Genomic DNA, 19412 nt, shown 5'->3' on the forward strand with positions numbered 1-19412 from the left:
CATATTCTAGAAATAAAAGACATTCGATGAAAGAAAGTTTTCTTTGAACATTTTACAAGTTTTAAAATTTTTTCATACATAGTTTATTCGTTATTTCTCTTTCTTTTGCGCCATTGTGATTGTAGTAATATTTTTTCCCAAATAGGGTTGTATCCTGGCTAATAATAATAATAATAATAATAATAATAATAATAATAATAATGATAATAATAATAATAATAATAATAATGATAATAATAATAATAGTAATAAAAATAATAGTAAAATAATAATAATAATAATAATAATAATAATAATAATAATAATAATAAAATAATAATAATAATAATAATAATAGTAATAAAAATAATAGTAAAATAATAATAATAATAATAATAATAATAATAATAACCATATCACGAGTGTAAAGGTACAAATGTAAGTATGGAATACATTTGAAACATATAACCTTAACATTTTAGATGGGTTCAACTGTACATTCTTCACATCACGTGATGATAAGCGTTTATAACATCATATTTTTCATTAACTAATATGAATAATTATGATAAATTCTGACATATTAATTTGCTTCTAGCTTTCAACCAATTCAAGCCACCCGTTGAGATACTCCCGCTAGAGAGTTGTCGAGTCCTTTGACTAGCCAGACAGACTTATATGGACCCCTTTCTCTGGTTACGGCTCATTTTTCCTTTGCCTACACATACATCAAATAGACTGGCTTATTTTTTCCACATTCACCTCTGTCCTCTTACACCTGAGATTACCAAACAATTCTTCTTCGCTCAAGGGGTCAACTACTGCACTGTAATTATTCAGTGGCTACTTCCCTCTTGGTAAGGGCAGAAGAGAGACTTTTATCTGTGGTAAGATGCTCCTCTAGGAGAAGGACACTACAAAATAAAACCATTGTTCTCTAGCCTTGGGTAGTGCCATAACCACTGTACCATGGTCTTCCACTGTCTTGGGTTAGAGTTCTCTTTCCTTAAGGTATATTCAGGCACATTATCTTATTCAACTTCCTTTTTATTTTTTATAATTTATATATGATAGATCTCTTTTAATGTTGTTACAGCTCTTAAAACATTTTATTTTAATTGTTCATTACTTTTTTTTGTAGTTTATTTACTCCCTGGTTTCCTTTCCTCACCGGGCTATTCTTCCCTGTTAGAGCCCTTGGGCTTATAGCATCCTGCTTATCCAACTAGGGTTGTACCTTAGATGATAATAATAATAATAATGATAATAATAATAATGATAATAATAATGATAATAATAATAATAATAATAATGATAATAATAATAATAATAACAGATAACTTTTTTCTTTTCCTATGTTATTATTATTATTATTATTATTATCTAAGCTGCAACCCTAGTTGGATAAGCAGGATGCTGTACCTTAGATGATAATAATAATAATAACAATAATAATAATAATAATAATAATAATAATAATAATAATAATAATAATAACAGAAAAAGAAAAAAAGTTACCTAATATTATCTCGAGATAAACACTTACAGATAGGCTTTATGAAATAAGACTTTCATGCATCTTTTCCCACTTAATTTTATTAAATTGATCTGTACATTACATTAAATTTCTTCGCCCATTTTCCCGGGTGCTTAGTATTACATACATCAGCAATTTTTAATTGAATGATGTTTATTAAGAGATACGAAATATGAATTGTAATGTGTAGAACTCGAAATTTACATTGGGATTTTGTACAAAGTAATACTTTTTACATTGAGCCTGTGTAAATAACAGTAACGTGTATATATATATATATATATATATATATATATATATATATATATATATATATATAGAGTATATATATATATATATATATATATATATATAGAGTATATATATATATATATATATATATATATAGAGTATATATATATATATATATATATATATATATATATAAACACACACTTATATATATAGTTCTTTTTATTTATTTATTGCAGGTATATATATATATATATATATATATATATATATATATATATATATATATATATATATATATATATATATATATATATATATATATATATTTACTTATTTATTGCAGGTAGTAGGTTGGCCAAGGCACCAACCACCCGTTGAGATACTACCGTTAGAGAGTTATGTGGTCGTTTGATTGGCCAGACAGTACTATATTGGATCCTTCTCTCTGGTTACGGTTCATTTTCCCTTTGCCTAACACATACACTGAATAGTCTAGCCTATTCTTTACATACTCTCCTCTGTCCTCATACACCTGACAACACAGATTACCAAATAATTCTTGTTCACTCAAGGGGTTAGTGCACTATAATTGTTCAGTGGCCACTTTCCTCTTGCTAAGGGTAGAACACTCCTCTGTCTTATTTCTCTTCCTATTATTTAGTTAATTTTATAGTTTATATAGGTGATATTTATTATAATGTTGTTACTCTTTCTGAAATATTTTATTTTCCTTTTCTCCTCTCCTCACTGAGCTATTTTCCCTGTTGAAGCCCCTGGGCTTATAGCATCCTGCTTTTCCAACCAGGGTTGTAGCTTAGCAAGTAATATATATATATATATATATATATATATATATATATATATATATATATATATATAGGTGTGTGTATATATATATATATATATATATATATATATATATATATATATATATATATATATATATATATATATAAAGGCAAGAAATAAAAAAAAGAATATTTCTCTCATGACTTTGATAATCCTACAATTTTACGACACCCCGTTTTAAAATCAATTCAGACAATCAGTCCGTGTCCCTGATGGATATAATGATGTCTTGGTCCCTTGCAAAATGTTCCATAGGCCTGTCCTGCGGGGTGATGTCAATTTCCTGTCCCTCTGGTGGCGAGAAAGTGAAGTTCTGTAGCAGAGATGCTGTGAAGATGCTCAGCTCCATTCTGGCCAGAGATTCTCCCAAGCAACCTCTCTTGCCTGAGATAATGAATAAATGGATATAAGTGAAAGGATAAAGTTGATAAAGTTGATTAATAAAATATCTGGAACTTTGATTAGATTAAGAAATAAATTGATAGACACGAATAAAGGAGAAAGGATAGCTTAAGCTTTGGATAGTAGGTAGAAGGTTGGCCAGGGCAACAGCCACCCGTTGAGATACTACCATTAGAGAGTTACGGCATCTTTTGACTGGCCAGACAGTACTACATTGGATCCTTCTCCCTGATTGCGGTTCATGTTATCTTTCCCTACACATAAACCGAATAGTCTGGCCTATTTTTTACATACTCTCCTCTGTCATCATATACCTAACAACACTGAGATTACCAAACAATTCTTCTTCACTCAAAGGGTTACTGCACTGTAATTGTTCAGTGGCCACTTTCCTCTTGCTAAGGGTAGAAGAGACTCTTTAGCTATGGTAAGCAGCTCTTCTAGGAGAAGGACACTCCAAAATCAATCCATTGTTCTCTAAGTCGTGGGTAGTGCCATAGCCTCTGTACCATGACCTTCCACTGTCTTGGGTTAAAGTTCTCTTGCTTGAGGGTACACTCTGGTACACTATTCTATCTCATTTCTCTTAGTCATGTTTTGTTAAAGTTTTTATAGTCTAATAGGAAATATATATTTTAATGTTACTGTTCTTAAAATGTTTTCTTTTTCCTTGTTTCCTTTCCTCACTGGGCTATTTTCCCTGTTGGAGTCCCTGGGCTTATAGCATCCTGCTTTTCCAACTAGGGTTGTAGCTTAGAAATTTATAATAATAATAATAATAATAATAATAATAATAATAATAATAATAAGTGAATGAATAGCAATGGAAGTAATATCTGGTGTTCATTGAGGTAGTATTCACGGTCCATTACTCTTCATACTATATATGTATATGTTGTTTGGCCTAGAAAAAAATAATCGTTACATGTGCAGACAATGCTGCTTTCTCTATCAAATCTCCAGAATGTAGATCTATGGTTGCAGAATCCATTTATGGAGATCTTGCTAAAATTGGTGCTTAGTATAAATTATGGGGCCGAAGTTAAACCTTAACAAAATCAACGAATGATTGTAAGTATAGTCAATTATTTTTAGTTAGGAATATTTGCACCGACTCGTAAGGGTGCCCTATTAGCTCGGAAAAGTTTCTTGATCGCTGATTGGTTGGACAAGATAATTCTGACCAATCAGAGAGCAGGAAACTTTTCCGAGCTAAAAGGGCACAGCTGCGAGTCAGTGCAAATGCGCCTCATTAAAAAAACATGAATATAGTTCAAGGATGGTAGCTCTTCAACATCCGGATCTTTGCATTGACAATATCTCCCTAATTATACTGTATACAACTCCTTTAAAATTTTAGGTGTGATTTTTTTTATTCCAAATTCACTTTTGAGAAACACTTAAGCTCAGTTTCTTCTTCCAGAGAAAATTGGGTTGTTGAAAATGTCTTTTAGGATTTTCGGTGATCAGTCTATCCGGAGGAAAGGTTTCAATATATTGATTCTGCCTTTTCCGAGTATTTTTCTCCTGTCTGATCTTCAACTTCTGACTCTCATCTTGTTTTATTAGCCAAATCTTAGGGTCTATTGAATTTCTTATCCCTAAGAGAGAGAGAGAGAGAGAGAGAGAGAGAGATTCTTCAAATCTTCCCTGGATAGAGAACAATAAAATCTAAAAAAAAATCCTGAGGTAGAGATTCATCAAACCTTCCCTAGAGAGAGAGAGAGAGAGAGAGAGAGAGAGAGAGAGAGAGAGAGAGAGAGAGAGAGAGAGTTTATCAAATCCTCCATACATTACCCATCATAAATGGAGCGAATCCTTCCTTGTGGGAAATGAATTTTCCTTCATCATTCAGGAATCTTTCAATCTTGAACTCCTGAGGATCCTCCCAGTACCTCGGGTCCTGATGTGCAAAACCAACCACATTGAAGATGATGGTGTCCTGTGAGTGAATACAGTTCGAGATAAAAAGTGTATATATAATATATCTATATCTATATCTATATCTGTATGCATTGTGTGTTAGTGAATCAGATATGCATTCACCTTGATATTGCTTAATTTTGTGAATTTAATATTGTGGAGGATTTATTTTTGCTTTATTTTAATTTTTGTTTTTGCCAAATCCTGAGAGAGAGAGAGAGAGAGAGAGAGAGAGAGAGAGAGAGAGAGAGAGAGAGAGAGAGAGAGAGAGAGAATTTCATTTGCTTTAATTTTGCTAAATCCCGCGAGTGTGTGTTTGTGTGTGTGTGTATGTGTGTTTGTGTGTCCGCGGTGCGCGCCGAAGAACAAGTGGTATTTAGCGAATGATTGTTTGTAGTGGGAAAGACTGTTGGTACAAATGAGATTGTTTGTTTATGTTTTTAGTTAGGTTACGACAGGAAGTTTGATAGCCAAGGAAGCGGGTGTGGACGTGTGTTTAAATGCTCTGTATCGAATCTGGCTTTAAACGTGAATCGTTGTGTATCTCGCTGTTTATACTATGAAAAATCTCTTTGTGGGTGTTTGCTAGTATTGATATTAGTGAAATATAGTGCTAAAAATCAGTGGTTTCCTTGTATGTGAGGTCTTTAGTGAAAGGCCTGACCCAGCATTTTTGTGTCGGCGGGGCTACTTGAAAAGTTCATTGAAAAATGATTCAATATGTCTTTCCTTAGAAAACGAAAAGGAAAACGTAATCCCGTGAATGATTTTGATCTATTTGTGACTGAAATCGACACGGTACTCCAAGGAAAAGAGGAAAATATAATGGCAGCAGCTTATGAAGAATGTGATGACGGAGGCAATCATGGCATGTGTGGGCACTGTGAGTCCTATGTCGATGATGGGATACAATGCGATGAATGCCGAAGATGGTACCATGATGAAGAAGCTTGCTCTAATTTAAGGGATGGTACAAGTACTCTTTTAAAAAGCAGGAACATCATTTATAAATGTCCAAAATGTGTTGAGTCTGCATGTGTTGATGACATGACGAGACTTAGCATCAACATAGCAGAGATGAAGGTAAATGTACAACAACAGATGTCTGGTTTTATGGATATGATAACTGTTCAATACATTGATATGCGTCAAGAAATTGTTGAGCTGAAAGAGAAACTTATGGAATACGAAAAAGAGAATGTGACCAAGACTACATATGCAAGTAAGTTGAAATCAAGAAACTCTTTGGTTATAAAATCTACGGAGGAAAATAAGAAGGCTTCAGATATCAAGAAAACTATCATGAAGAAGATAACCACCAATGTCGAACAGGTCAAAACCTCTAAACAAGGCCACTTGGTAGTTAATTTTGCGGATAAAACTGGGTTAGAAAAGGCTAAAAATGACTTAGAAGAGGTAAAGAATGACATTAAGGTAGAAGTAGATAAAAAGGATCTACTTAAACCGAAGATCAAGGTCTGCAATATTGATGAAAATGAAGATGATATAATTGCCAGTATAATGGAGAAGAATGAATGGTTGAATGATATATGTGAAAATGAAGAAGACTTTAAATTGATCAGGAAGTTTAAATCAAGACAAAGCGGTAAATTACACGTCATTATAAAGTGTAGTCCAACTATCAGGAAAGTCTTCCGTAAAAGAGATGATAGAGTATATACCACGCTTGGAGGATGCTGTAAAATCTATGATTCCTACAATGTATTTCAGTGTTATAAATGCCAGGAATTTGGTCATACTGCTGAAAATTGTAGCAAGACTCAGGTATGTGCCAAGTGTAGCCAGGATCATCGAACCACGGATTGTACTGTAAATACGTTAAAGTGTCATAACTGCACAGTGAGGAATTACAATGATACGAATCATAAGACATATGACGATAACTGTAAAGTATACAAGGAGGAGCTTACCAGGATAAAAAATAGAACCGATCATGGAGTCTAGCCCATTGGTTAAGTGTGGTCTGATAAATATTCAATCGGTGGGGAATAAAACCATAAAGATTAGAAATCTTATTAACGAAATGGAATTAGATTTATGCTTATTAACGGAAACTTGGTTGCAGGGAAATATTAGTGATAACTCAAAGATTCAGGAGATGACGCCGTGTACTCATGATTTCTACCACGTACCAAGAAAGGACAAAACTGGAGGAGTGGGTGTCTTTGTGTCGAAAGTTTTCTCTAGGGTTTCTATCATGAATGAAATAGTATTTGAAAAGTTTGAATATATCTGTTTAAAACTGACAAGAAACAATAAGGTATTGAATATAATATCATTATATAGACCACCAGCGAGTAATATGACTAAATTCATTGAAGAATTTAGTATTCTTGTGGGTATGGTGGACGATATTAAAAATACATTAATTGGTGGAGACTTCAACTGTTGGGTAGATGATGAAAATGATAATAAGGCTAAAGAACTCAAGGAAGTATTTGAGATGTTTAATTTAATAAACAGTGTTTTGGTATCAACGTCAGTAGGTGGTCATACACTCGACTTGGTCATATGTGGAAAAGACTCAGATCTAATAAAAAACCTTGAAGTGGAACCAGACTTTGAGATCTCAAAAACACACAAACTCATCACCTTTAATGTTAATATAAATTGCACCAGAGTATTGAAAAAATGGATCACATATAGGGAACGGGAAAATTTTGATGCTGAGAACTTTATTGAAGCTAGTGTAGCGCAAATGTCTTGTGTGAACACACAATGTGAACATATGGTAGACATAGAATGTGTTGGGTGCTATACCAAGAAATACAACGACAATTTTGGAAAAATGTACGATACCATGTGTCCCATAAAGAACAAACAAATAGTGGTACGCGAAAATGTTAGATGGTATACTAGTGAGCTATTAAAGGCAAAAAGACACAGACGTAAGATGGAAGGTAGATGGAAAAGAGCCAAATCCTTACAAGCCAGAAATCTATATAATAAGGCCAGAAATGACTATAACATCCTGTTAGAAAAAACAAAAAGAAAATTCTACAACGGCGAATGTAAAAAAACCAATAACATGAAGGACTTTCACAAAAACCTTGATGATTTGATGGGATTAAAGAAAAAATATGTCTTGCCTGACAATGTTTGTGCAGAGAGTTTTGCTATATTCGTTAGTGAAAAAATTGATAAAATCTATAGAGGCTTCCCCCAAAATCACTTGGGAGGACAGTCAGGTATGCCAGTGAAGGAGGGAAAGAAGTTAATAAAATTTAAGGAAATAAATATGTGCGACTTGTTAAAGGTTATGAGAGAGATGAAGAATACATATTGTGGAAACGACCCTTTCCCAAACATTTCTATAAGTGAAGCTCCAAATAAACAAGTCGTATATAATATTTACCTGAACATAATTAACCTAAGTATATCACAATCCTGTTTTCCTAGCTGTGAAAAAACTGCGTTGATCAAACCAATTTACAAAGGGAAAGGTGATGTAAACGAGCTAAATTCATATAGGCCCATTTCAAATTTATCCTACATGTCAAAGCTTATTGAAAAAGTCATTAGTGAGCAATTATGGGCGCATATTGACGAGTTAGAGGTATTCCCGGAAAATCAATCGGCCTACAGAGCTAATTATTCTACAGAAACTACTTTGTGCTCAATAATGAATGATATGATAGGTCTTCTTGATGGGGGAAAGTGTGGAATTTTAATTATGTTAGATCTTAGTGCTGCTTTTGACACTGTTGTGCACGAGTACTTACTTGACGACTTGGAGTCTATTGGAGTGACTCAGGAAGCACTGAAATTTTTGCGAAGTTACTTAGTGAACAGGAAGACTATTGTAGAAGTTTCTGGAAACCGATCCAATGAGAGAATTCTTACGAAGGGTGTACCACAGGGTAGTGTCCTGGGCCCTATCTTGTTTAACTTATATACTATCGAGCTATCACACATCTTGAAAAAACAAAAAGTGGGTTTTAAACTATATGCAGATGATACTCAGTTTTACCTCTCAATTTCAGCAACACAAGATACAGAGAAGAAAATTGATGAGATAATGACTGAAATAAAAACATGGATGCAGAGGAAAAAGCTCAAATTAAACGATGATAAAACAGAATGTATGTTCTTTGGCACAAAGGTGGCTTTGAAGAATTACCAGTTAATTCAAAGTATAAAAATTGGTGATGCTGATGTTGGGATTGTGCCTGTTGTGAAAAATTTGGGTGTACTGATAGACTGTAATTTTTCAATGAAGGACCAAATTGTGAACACAGTGAAAGTGTGTAACTATCACCTGAGAAACATAGCATTTATTAGAAAATATTTAACAGAGGGCAGTACAAAAATTTTAGTGATGAGTCATGTAATATCAAGGCTTGATTATTGCAACTCTCTGTACTACAAATTGCCCAATACACTACTAAGAAAGCTTCAAAATGTGCAAAACCGGGCGGCTAGACTGATAAAAGGCATTAAATTTCGGGAGAGAATAACTCCTGCACTGATCGATCTACATTGGTTATCTGTTAAGGCTAGAATTGAATTTAAAATTTGCTTGTTGACTCACAAAGCACTTATAAGTGATAAGCCTAAATATCTTCGTGATTGCCTGGTCCCCTACCCTGAAGCTACCAGCCCCGCTGTAAGAGTTAGACATGCAGATGACCCACATAGACTATTCGAAATTAGTGTGAATCATGCAATAGGAGGAAGAACGTTCAGTTATGCGGCACCGAGACTCTTTAACGACCTTCCACTCGATGTCAAGAATAGCAATAATGTGGCAGCTTTCAAGAAAAACCTGAAGACTTATCTTTTTAGAAAGTGTTATAATAGTGACCTGAAAACTATTAAGCCTGAATACAAATGCTAGCGAAATAACTGATAACGATACAGAGCAAAATATTAACTGGAAAGGAATGATTTTTTCACACACCAAGGCCCGCCTGAACAGACCTTTAGTGTTTGATGGAGGGCGAGAAATAAACCCCTAAAAGTAAAAGTAAAAGTAAGTGGTGAATGTTTCGGAGCTAATGCTTTTTTTGATTGACTGCTGATAGAGGCGGTTGTGTGTGTGATTGCTGGATTTACTATTATCCTTTATTACCAGCAAGGAAGTGTTTTGTATATTTCAACAGTAAGTACAGTTTTGTTTATCTTTGCTTGTCGTGATTGTGAATGATAGGAACAGTTTATTATTTATCTTTGATTATAGTGCGATAGTTAAGTTAGTTAGGAGTGTTCGTAAGTGGTTTTCTTTTTTATTTTGGCAGGCCGTGATTCCTCCTTTGGAGAGAGTTCACTTGAATGTGAAATTGACTGTTGCTTAAGGAACTTGTGTTTAGAATGCTCTAGTGGATTGACCAACTGTTGACGACCTGGCCTGTTTATTACAATTACGATTTCGATTGCTGTTATTGATGAGGATGATGATGATGACGATATAGACTGCCCAATTAAGTGAGGCAGTTATAGCAGATTGTGCCAGTGTTGCGTCTGCCAGGGAGTTGTGGCTTTGGCCTAAAAAGACTGTTGGCCCTAGTGTGGATAAATAGTTCCACACATAAACAAATATTGGTTTTGGGGTGTGGTAATTTTAAGTTTGTTAGGGGTTTTTTATTTGAATGGTGTTACGTTTTTATATTTAATATTGTTTATGATTAGTGATAAGTGTTTTTTTTTTGGTTTATGATTGCGTTTACTTTTAAGAATATAGTGTTAAGGTTATATTTTGTTTTCATTTTCCTTCTGTCCAAGAGTCCAGTTGATAACGTAAGGGGAAAGTTTGTGCAGAGGAGACATTTGTCAGTTAGTGTGATCAAGGGTGTGGGGGTTGTTTTGCAACATCCCGCCACATTATTATTGATATCCTGAAAACGAAGGCATTTGCATACCTTGGGCACAAGGTACCCTTCCAGATGAGAGTCTGCACCGGTGGAATGAAAGACCCCCATGGGCACAAGGGAGCTTACTCGATGGACCTCGTGAATGAAAGCTTCGACCAGGGATAACCTGAAGTTAAAATGACAGAATTGTTAATATGACAGAATTGTTAATATGACAGAAATTTTACGACAGAGTTGTTAAAATGACAGAGTTGTTAAAATGACAGAGTTGTTAAAGTAACAGAAATGTTAAAGTAACAGAAATGTTAAAGTGACAGAATTGTTAATATAACAGATTTTCTACGACAGAATTGTTAAAAATATAACAGAATTGTTAAAATGACAGAATTGTTAAAGTGACAGAATTGTTAAAGTGACAGAATTGTTAATATGACAGAATTTCTACGACAGAATTGTTAAAATGACAGAATTGTTGTGGCCTGATTGGTAACGTCTCTGTCTAGTGTTTGCCAGACGGGTGTTCGAGTCCCGATCAGACTCATTAGTGCCATTAGTGTCTGCAACCTTACCATCCTTGTGAGCTACAATTGGTGGGGGGTTTGGGGGAGCCTATAGGTCTATCTGCTGAGTCATCAGCAGCCACTGCCTGGCCCTCCCTGGTCCTAGCTTGGGTGGAGAGGAGGCTTGGGCGCTGATCATATAATATATGGTTAGTCTCTAGGGCATTGTCCTGATTGCTAGGGCAGTGTCACTGTCCCTTGCCTCTGCCATTCTTGAACGACCTTTAAACCTTTAAACAGTTTAACAGTCGGCTTTGGTCCTGTTAATTGAATCTTTAAGATGGCTCACATTCTTGATCCTATCCCAAACGTAAAGGTTATTTGAAATTAAAAGGCTTTTGAGAGTCATCTTTAAATGTTTTTAATTTGACAGTTGAAGTTAGTCACTGTTGAAAGTATGGTGTGAATCACAAATGAGATTCAATTCACTCATTATGGTTGAAAGTCAAGATAAAAGGGAAGTGATGTGGTCACAGTTAATGACACCTTTCAGCTAAGAATGTTGCAAATGGCGTTTTGGTACCAGCAATGACTTCTAGTGAGTCTTAAGTCAGCATTCATGAAAATGGTTTATTGTGTGGTGTTCTGGGTTACATTCATCTTCCTTTGGAACCCATAACTTTTCTCACTATATGTGCTGCTTTCAGAAGCATACTCTTTTGGGCTAGTTCTGGGCCTATATCTGCTCCCACTTTCTCAATATTTTGTTTCAATGATTTGCCTATGGTCCCATGTGCTCCAATTATTTTTGGCACTACTATTACTTGCATATTCCATATCCTTCTCAGTTCAGTCCGCAAGTCTTGGTAGTTTTCTATTTTCTCTCTCCCTTTATTTTCTACTCTTAGGTCCCACAGTGCTGCGACATCCATGAGTGATGATTTAAATTAGCATTATAATTTTCTACCACAGAATGAGGTTGATACATGTACCATTTGTTGCTGCATTTCATTTGGTAATTTTTACAGAGAGACTGTATCATGTCGTCTCTTAAATTGATTCTGAGCAAGTGCGGAACCTTCACTGGCAATGCGGTTAATGGTTTCTTCTTTTTTCTACACATTTCCTGCACTGACCGTTGACGAGGTGTTAGTTCCGTCTGTTGTTCTTTGAATGTCTTTTTCTTGTGTGGTCATTATCATCCCTTCAGTTTCCTTGTTAAGTTCTCCCCTCTGTAGCCACTGCGATGCTTCCTTCAGGTTCTCATATGAATTTTCCATGCATTGATTTTCTTTGTCTTTTTTCTAGTCTTTCTTTTTTTCTCTCCTTATATACTTTTAGGACTTCATCCTCCTTTATCACGTTTTCTTACCATGCACTCTTTAACCATCCATCTTCATTGATCTTCAGGTACTGTCCCAGAGCTCCACTTTCAATGTTGACACAATTTTCTGTACTGATGAATACTTTTCCTCCTTCACTGCATGGTATATAGAGTATAACAATGTTCGCTTTTGGGATCGGCGTCAATGATTTTCGATGTTAGGATGCCAGAAAACTCCAAATCGACCAATCAACCACCTTTGGGTGCAGTGCTTGGTACACGTTCATTGCATTTCCAGTTTTTCTGTCGATGTTGCATAGCTTTGTGTAGATCTGACTTCTTCCACTTCACTATTACAGCACTGCACTTGATTACTGGCACAGCCCAGGGGTTATAGCTTTTGCCCTGATTCTAGAGTTAACTTTTGACTTCATTATAGTTTTGATTCCTTGAATGCATTCTTTTTTTAGTTATTTCCTTCATCTCTTGGTGTTTAATGCTTTTTCTTCTATTATCCAGAGGTATCTATAGCCTGTTTCATCTGTGATTGGTGACATTTCCATCTGGCAACTTTACCCCTTCATTCCTTGTTACTTTTCCCCTCTCTACGATAACTAGAGCACACTTTTCTATTCCAAACTCCATCTTGATGTCTCATGCTATAATTCTTACCATCTGGATTAGCATGTCTATTTCTTTAGCATCTCTTCAAACAGCATGAAGTTATCCATGAACCTTGGGTGGTTTATTCTTCCGTCTCCTTTCCTCAGTTGGTACCCAGCCCCTTGAAAGATTCTTCTCCTAGTATAAACCTCTGCAAGCCATTTTCCACATGTAAGTATAGTTTTCCAGTTTTGCATTGTGTTCTTGATGAAACTGATAGTTTTGTACTCTGCACCATATATATTTAAGCATTCTCTCAGCCATGAGTGTGGTATCACGATGAAAGCTTTCTTGTAGTCTATCCATTCCATACTCAGGTTTCTTTTCATTTTGCTATTCTTCATTTCCATTTTCTCTAATAGTAACTGGACTTTTGTACCTCTGCTTTTCCTTCTATATCTTTTGTGCTGTCTGAAAAGTGTTTGTTTCCTCCAGGTAGATGTACAGCCTTTCACTGATGATGCCTGTTAGCAGCTTTAACATTACTGATAGGCAGGTAATTGGGCTATAGTCGCTTGTTGTATTCCCTTTATTTTTAAATTAGACAAGGCTTTCCTGTGGACATCCCTACAGGTGCTTGGTGCTTGGTAGTATCTTACAGAATGCTTGAGTTGTTCTGCCATTCTTGTATGTAATTTAAGGAAAACTTACCTAACGAGACTGAGTACCCAAGTCAAGGAAATCCCTCCTAAGGAGGCTTTGAGCACACTAGTCAAAAGTGAAGTGATAGAATTTATTTGTATTGTTTGTGGTGAACAATGTTCTTGTCATGAAACTCTTAAAGATGTACTTTCACATGAAATTGAAAACTGGTGTATTTGCGGAGAGGGTGGTGATTGCTATAGAGATAGGATTAGCTTACTTGTTCATGAGAACAAGTAACATACGGTGCTTGATAACATTTCTACAAGTGAAGAATCTAAAAATAGTTTGGGCAAAATTGGGACATTGAGAGTAGGTGTTGAATATATGTCACCATGTAAAATTTGTGGAGTTTATTATGATACAACTGAGACAAAATTGCAGAAGCTGAAGAAAACCTCAAACTGGAAAGCATCAAACCCTGGTGAAGTGTTTGAGCCAGTAAACATGAACTTCATCAGGGCCTGGTGCTTTCCAGTTTGGAGTTTTCTTCAGCATGTTCCTTACAGCCTTGGTCGGTGATATCAGAGAATCTAGTCTTAACTCTTCCATTTCCATCGCTTTTGATATCTTGTAACTATTTAGCTTGTTTATTGTTGGCTACTGGTTTATTCTATATGTGTCTTCCTAGTGTGTTTTGGAATGTTCCCCTGATGATTGTCTTCATTTAATTGGCAGTATAAGCATTTCTTGTTTTTGAAGTTTGTTCAGCTGACATCCTTTATTTCCACTTCTCATATTTCTGAAGTTTCTGTGCCTTGGCTTTTATTCTATGCTTTGTATATTCAATTGCATTAAGGCCTTCTTTAGCGTTTTATATTTCTCGTTCAATTCATTCTGTATCTTACCATTTTTCAGCTTGTTTTCTACCATCTCTTTAAGCTTGCTCAAGTCAGCTCTCATCTTTGATTTTCCAATCTCTACGGAGGCTTTATTTGACTCTGCTCATTGGGTTGTAATGTTGGTGTCTTTATCTCCATGAACTCCACAACGAGTTTTGCTCCTGAATATGTAATGTTATTAATTTCCATGATGATACTGGTTTGGACTAGTCTCACAATTTCGTTGACCTCCTCTGTTTTTCCTTAAATTACTCCTGTTGGTGGTTTTTACCGTGGGTACAGGGAACGAGAAGGAGAGGGAGACCAAAGCAAAGGTGGATGGACTGTATCAAGGATGATCTTCGATCAAAGGAATTAACCGGGGATGAAGTGTGGGACAGAGGTAGATGGAGAAAGCTGGCCAGAAACATCAACCCCACATAAAAGTGGGAAAAGATGCAGACGAAGAAGAAGAAGAAGAGGATTTTCGATTTAAAGTCTTATTTTGCTCAGATGTTCTACAACCTCTTCAGTCCCTTCTATTTCAGTTTCTTGCGGGCGATTGAACGATGGGTTGTTGATCTGGTTGTCGCCATCCACAGTTACCATTTCTCCTATCAGCTTGTGTGGTTCATAGCTCTCTAGTTCATCTCTTTTCCATTTTAGATAGCTAGTTTTTCTTTTTTATGCTTTGTAATAATAATAATTATTATTATTAATATGTGGACAAAAATTAAGAGAAAAAAACCAAACCGTTCAGATAGAATCAAGAAAAAACACATAAATGTAAACAAATTAACAAGAGTTAAAACTAGTAATTACTGTGACTTGTGTTGGTTTGTGGGGAACTCTCCGCGAGGAACCACTTGGTCAATTTGTTCCTGGATTCTCCTCTGGACATCCGGGTACTTGGCTGCATAGACAATCATCCACCTGAGCATGTTGGAGGTGGTGTCAAAACCGGCAACGAACAAGTCGAAGATAACTCTCATCAAGTCATCCTCTGAAAAGGGATCTCATTTCTAAAAGGATATTTGAAACTTAAGGAGGATATCTGTGCCTGCGTTTGATATAGATTAAATTCAAGCTGGTTTTGAGAGGACGTTTGAAAGCTAGGTATGAAAGTCGAATTGGTTTTTAAGAGGACGTCTGTGTAAGAATCCTCAAGCTGGTTCCTACAATGATGATTAAAAGTTAGTAAAGAAAATCAAGTTGGTTTTCAGGAGTATACTTTCATATTAGGTTAGAAACTTTTGTACTTTATGATGGAATATTTGGAACTTGGGGATGAGAGTATGATTTTTAAGAGAGATAAAATCCAAGTTAGTTTTTAGGAGGATATTACCTGATCTCTACCAATGACAGGGTGATCGAGTCCCACTCAAACTCGTTAGTTCCTTTGGTCACTGCAACCTCACCATCCTTGTGAGCTAAGGATGGGGGGTTTAGGGATGTCTATAGGTCTATCTGCCGAGTCATCAGCAGCCATTGCCTGCCCCTCCTTGGTCCTAGCTTGGGTGGAGAGGAGGCTTGGGCGTTGATCACATGTATATATGGTCAGAGTCTGGGGCACTGTCCTGCTTGATAGAGCAATGTCACTGTTCCTTGCCTCTGCCATTCATGAGCGACCTTTAAACCTTTAAAGGCAAGAGATGTGTCCACCTTACGGTGGCTCGGCCGACATCCCACCTCCCCCCGTACCCCCACCAGAAGGGTGGCATTTGGGCCACTGGCATCATTACCAGGACTTACAGCATTGAAAGCTATGGATGAAATCCAAATATGTTTGTAAGATGATACTCAAAAGTTTAGGAATTAAAGCCAGGTTGTGTTTTAGGAAAATATTTTTAAATATGAGGTAGTATTTTAGGATGGTATCTGAAAGTTATGGATGAAAGCAATGCTAATAATTGTGAGGACATTTGAAAATTAGGGATGAAAGTCAAATAGGTTATTAATAGGATATCTGAAAGTTAGGGATGAAAGTCAATTAGGTTTTTAATAGGATACCTGGAAGTTAGGGATGAAAGCTATGTTGATATTTACGAGGATACTTGGAAGATAGGGAGGAGGATACAGTTGCTATTTATGAGGTATTACGATGAATGCCAAATTGGTTTAGGAGGATATTTCAAAGTTAGGGATGAAAGTCATGCTGTTTTTAGGAAGATATTTGAAATTTATGAATAAAAGCCAACTTGGTTTTAGAAGGATACTTTGAACTTCTAAATAGAAGCCTGCAGTATATTGCTTTCAGAGGGATATTTAAAAGTCATTTTTATTTGAGAGAGGATATTTAAGATGTAAGCTATGGCCAGCAACTCTTCTAGGAGAAGGACACTCCAAAATCAAACCATTGTTCTCTAGTATTGGGTAATGCCATAGCATCTGTACCATGGTCTTTCACTGTTTTCTCTTGCTTGAGGATACACTCGGGCATACTATTCTATCTAATTTCTCTTCCTTTTGTCTTGTTAAAGTTTATATAGTTATATAGGAGATATTTATTTTAATGATGTTACTCTTCTTAAAATGTTTTATTTTTCACTTTTTCCTTTCCTCACTGGGCTATTTTCCCTGCTTTTCCAACTAGGGTTGTAGCTTAGCAAGTAATAATAATAATAATAATAATAGGGGGATATTTTGACTTAGGAATTAGTCAATGTAGTTTAGGTCGGATATTTGAAATTTACAGATTAGTCATGTTGGTTTTAATGAGCATTTGAGAGTTAGTGATGAAAGTCAAGTTGGTTTTAATGAGCATTTGAGAGTTAGTGATGAAAGTCAAGTTGGTTTTAATGAGCATTTGAGAGTTAGTGATGAAAGTCAAGTTGGTTTTAATGAGCATTTGAGAGTTAGTGATGAAAGTCAAGTTGGTTTTAATGAGCATTTGAGAGTTAGGAATGAATGTCAAGTTGGTTTTAATGAGCATTTGAGAGTTAGTGATGAAAGTCAAGTTGGTTTTAATGAGCATTTGAGAGTTAGTGATGAAAGTCAAGTTGGTTTTAATGAGCATTTGAGAGTTAGTGATGAAAGTCAAGTTGGTTTTAATGAGCATTTGAGAGTTAGTGATGAAAGTCAAGTTGGTTTTAATGAGCATTTGAGAGTTAGGAATGAATGTCAAGTTGGTTTTAATAAGCATTTGAGAGTTAGGATTGGAAGTTAAGTTGGTTTTAATGAGCATTTGAGAGTTAGGAATGAATGTCAAATTGGTTTTAATGAGCATTTGAGAGTTAGGATTGAAAGTCAAGTTGGTTTTAATGAGCATTTGAGAGTTGGGAATGAATGTCAAATTGGTTTTAATGAGCATTTGAGAGTTAGTGATGAAAGTCAAGTTGGTTTTAATGAGCATTTGAGAGTTAGTGATGAAAGTCAAGTTGGTTTTAATGAGCATTTGAGAGTTAGGAATGAATGTCAAGTTGGTTTTAATGAGCATTTGAGAGTTAGTGATGAAAGTCAAGTTGGTTTTAATGAGCATTTGAGAGTTAGTGATGAAAGTCAAGTTGGTTTTAATGAGCATTTGAGAGTTAGTGATGAAAGTCAAGTTGGTTTTAATGAGCATTTGAGAGTTAGGAATGAATGTCAAGTTGGTTTTAATAAGCATTTGAGAGTTAGGATTGGAAGTTAAGTTGGTTTTAATGAGCATTTGAGAGTTGGGAATGAATGTCAAATTGGTTTTAATGAGCATTTGAGAGTTAGTGATGAAATTCAAGTTGGTTTTAATGAGCATTTGAGAGTTAGTGATGAAAGTCAAGTTGGTTTTAATGAGCATTTGAGAGTTAGTGATGAAAGTCAAGTTGGTTTTAATGAGCATTTGAGAGTTAGGAATGAATGTCAAATTGGTTTTAATGAGCATTTGAGAGTTAGGATTGAAAGTCAAGTTGGTTTTAATGAGCATTTGAGAGTTGGGAATGAATGTCAAATTGGTTTTAATGAGCATTTGAGAGTTAGTGATGAAATTCAAGTTGGTTTTAATGAGCATTTGAGAGTTAGTGATGAAATTCAAGTTGGTTTTAATGAGCATTTGAGAGTTAGTGATGAAAGTCAAGTTGGTTTTAATGAGCATTTGCGAGTTAGGAATGAATGTCAAGTTGGTTTTAATGAGCATTTGAGAGTTAGTGATGAAAGTCAAGTTGGTTTTAATGAGCATTTGAGAGTTAGGAATGAAAGTCAGGTTGGCTTTGAGGACCATACCTTAATGCAAGTGATGATTGAAGGATATCTTAAAGTTTAGATGAAAGCCTTGTTGGTCTGTATGAGGATATTTGAATGTTAAGCATGAAAATCAATATAGCTCTAAGAGGATATCTGAAAGTTAGGGATGAAAGTCGTGTTAGTTCTTAGGAAGATACTCAAAAAGTTATGGGTGAAAGTCAACCTTGAATTTAGCAGGATATTTGATAGTTAAGGATGAAAGCCATGCTGGTTAATAGTAGAATATCAAAAAATTAGGGATGAAATCCGAGTTGGTGTTAAGAAAGATGTTTGTAGGCTAAGTGCTTATCATTAATAGGCTACATGTGAAACCTAATCCTTGTTTCCTGAAGATCAAATTTAATTCGTAAAAGATCTAATAAGTTTCAACATTTAAGAATATAGACGACAACTACCATAAGGCCGTCCTTGAAAATCCCAAATTTGTTTCTTTGAAAATCTGGAAGTAAAATCAATGATAAGTCATTCTCTAAGTGACAACAGAACCTGAAA

At 35.3% G+C, this 19412-nt stretch overlaps 1 protein-coding gene across 2 annotated transcripts in view; it reads right to left on the reverse strand.

Moving 5' to 3' along the window:
- Positions 1-2700: 2700 nt before the first annotated feature.
- Positions 2701-19412, reverse strand: part of LOC137660291 (cytochrome P450 2L1-like) — a 26467-nt gene continuing 9755 nt past the window's right edge. For both annotated transcript variants that reach the window (XM_068395079.1, XM_068395080.1), the window contains exons 8-11: positions 15528-15708; positions 10804-10921; positions 4799-4943; positions 2701-2983 (exon numbers count right to left, since the gene is read on the reverse strand). In XM_068395079.1, the coding sequence (XP_068251180.1) occupies positions 2796-2983; positions 4799-4943; positions 10804-10921; positions 15528-15708 (632 nt within the window). In that variant the 3' untranslated portion in view covers positions 2701-2795. The remainder of the gene's footprint in view (positions 2984-4798; positions 4944-10803; positions 10922-15527; positions 15709-19412) is intronic.

Source organism: Palaemon carinicauda, chromosome 20 (assembly GCF_036898095.1).
Source record: "Palaemon carinicauda isolate YSFRI2023 chromosome 20, ASM3689809v2, whole genome shotgun sequence".
NCBI lineage: Eukaryota > Metazoa > Arthropoda > Malacostraca > Decapoda > Palaemonidae > Palaemon > Palaemon carinicauda.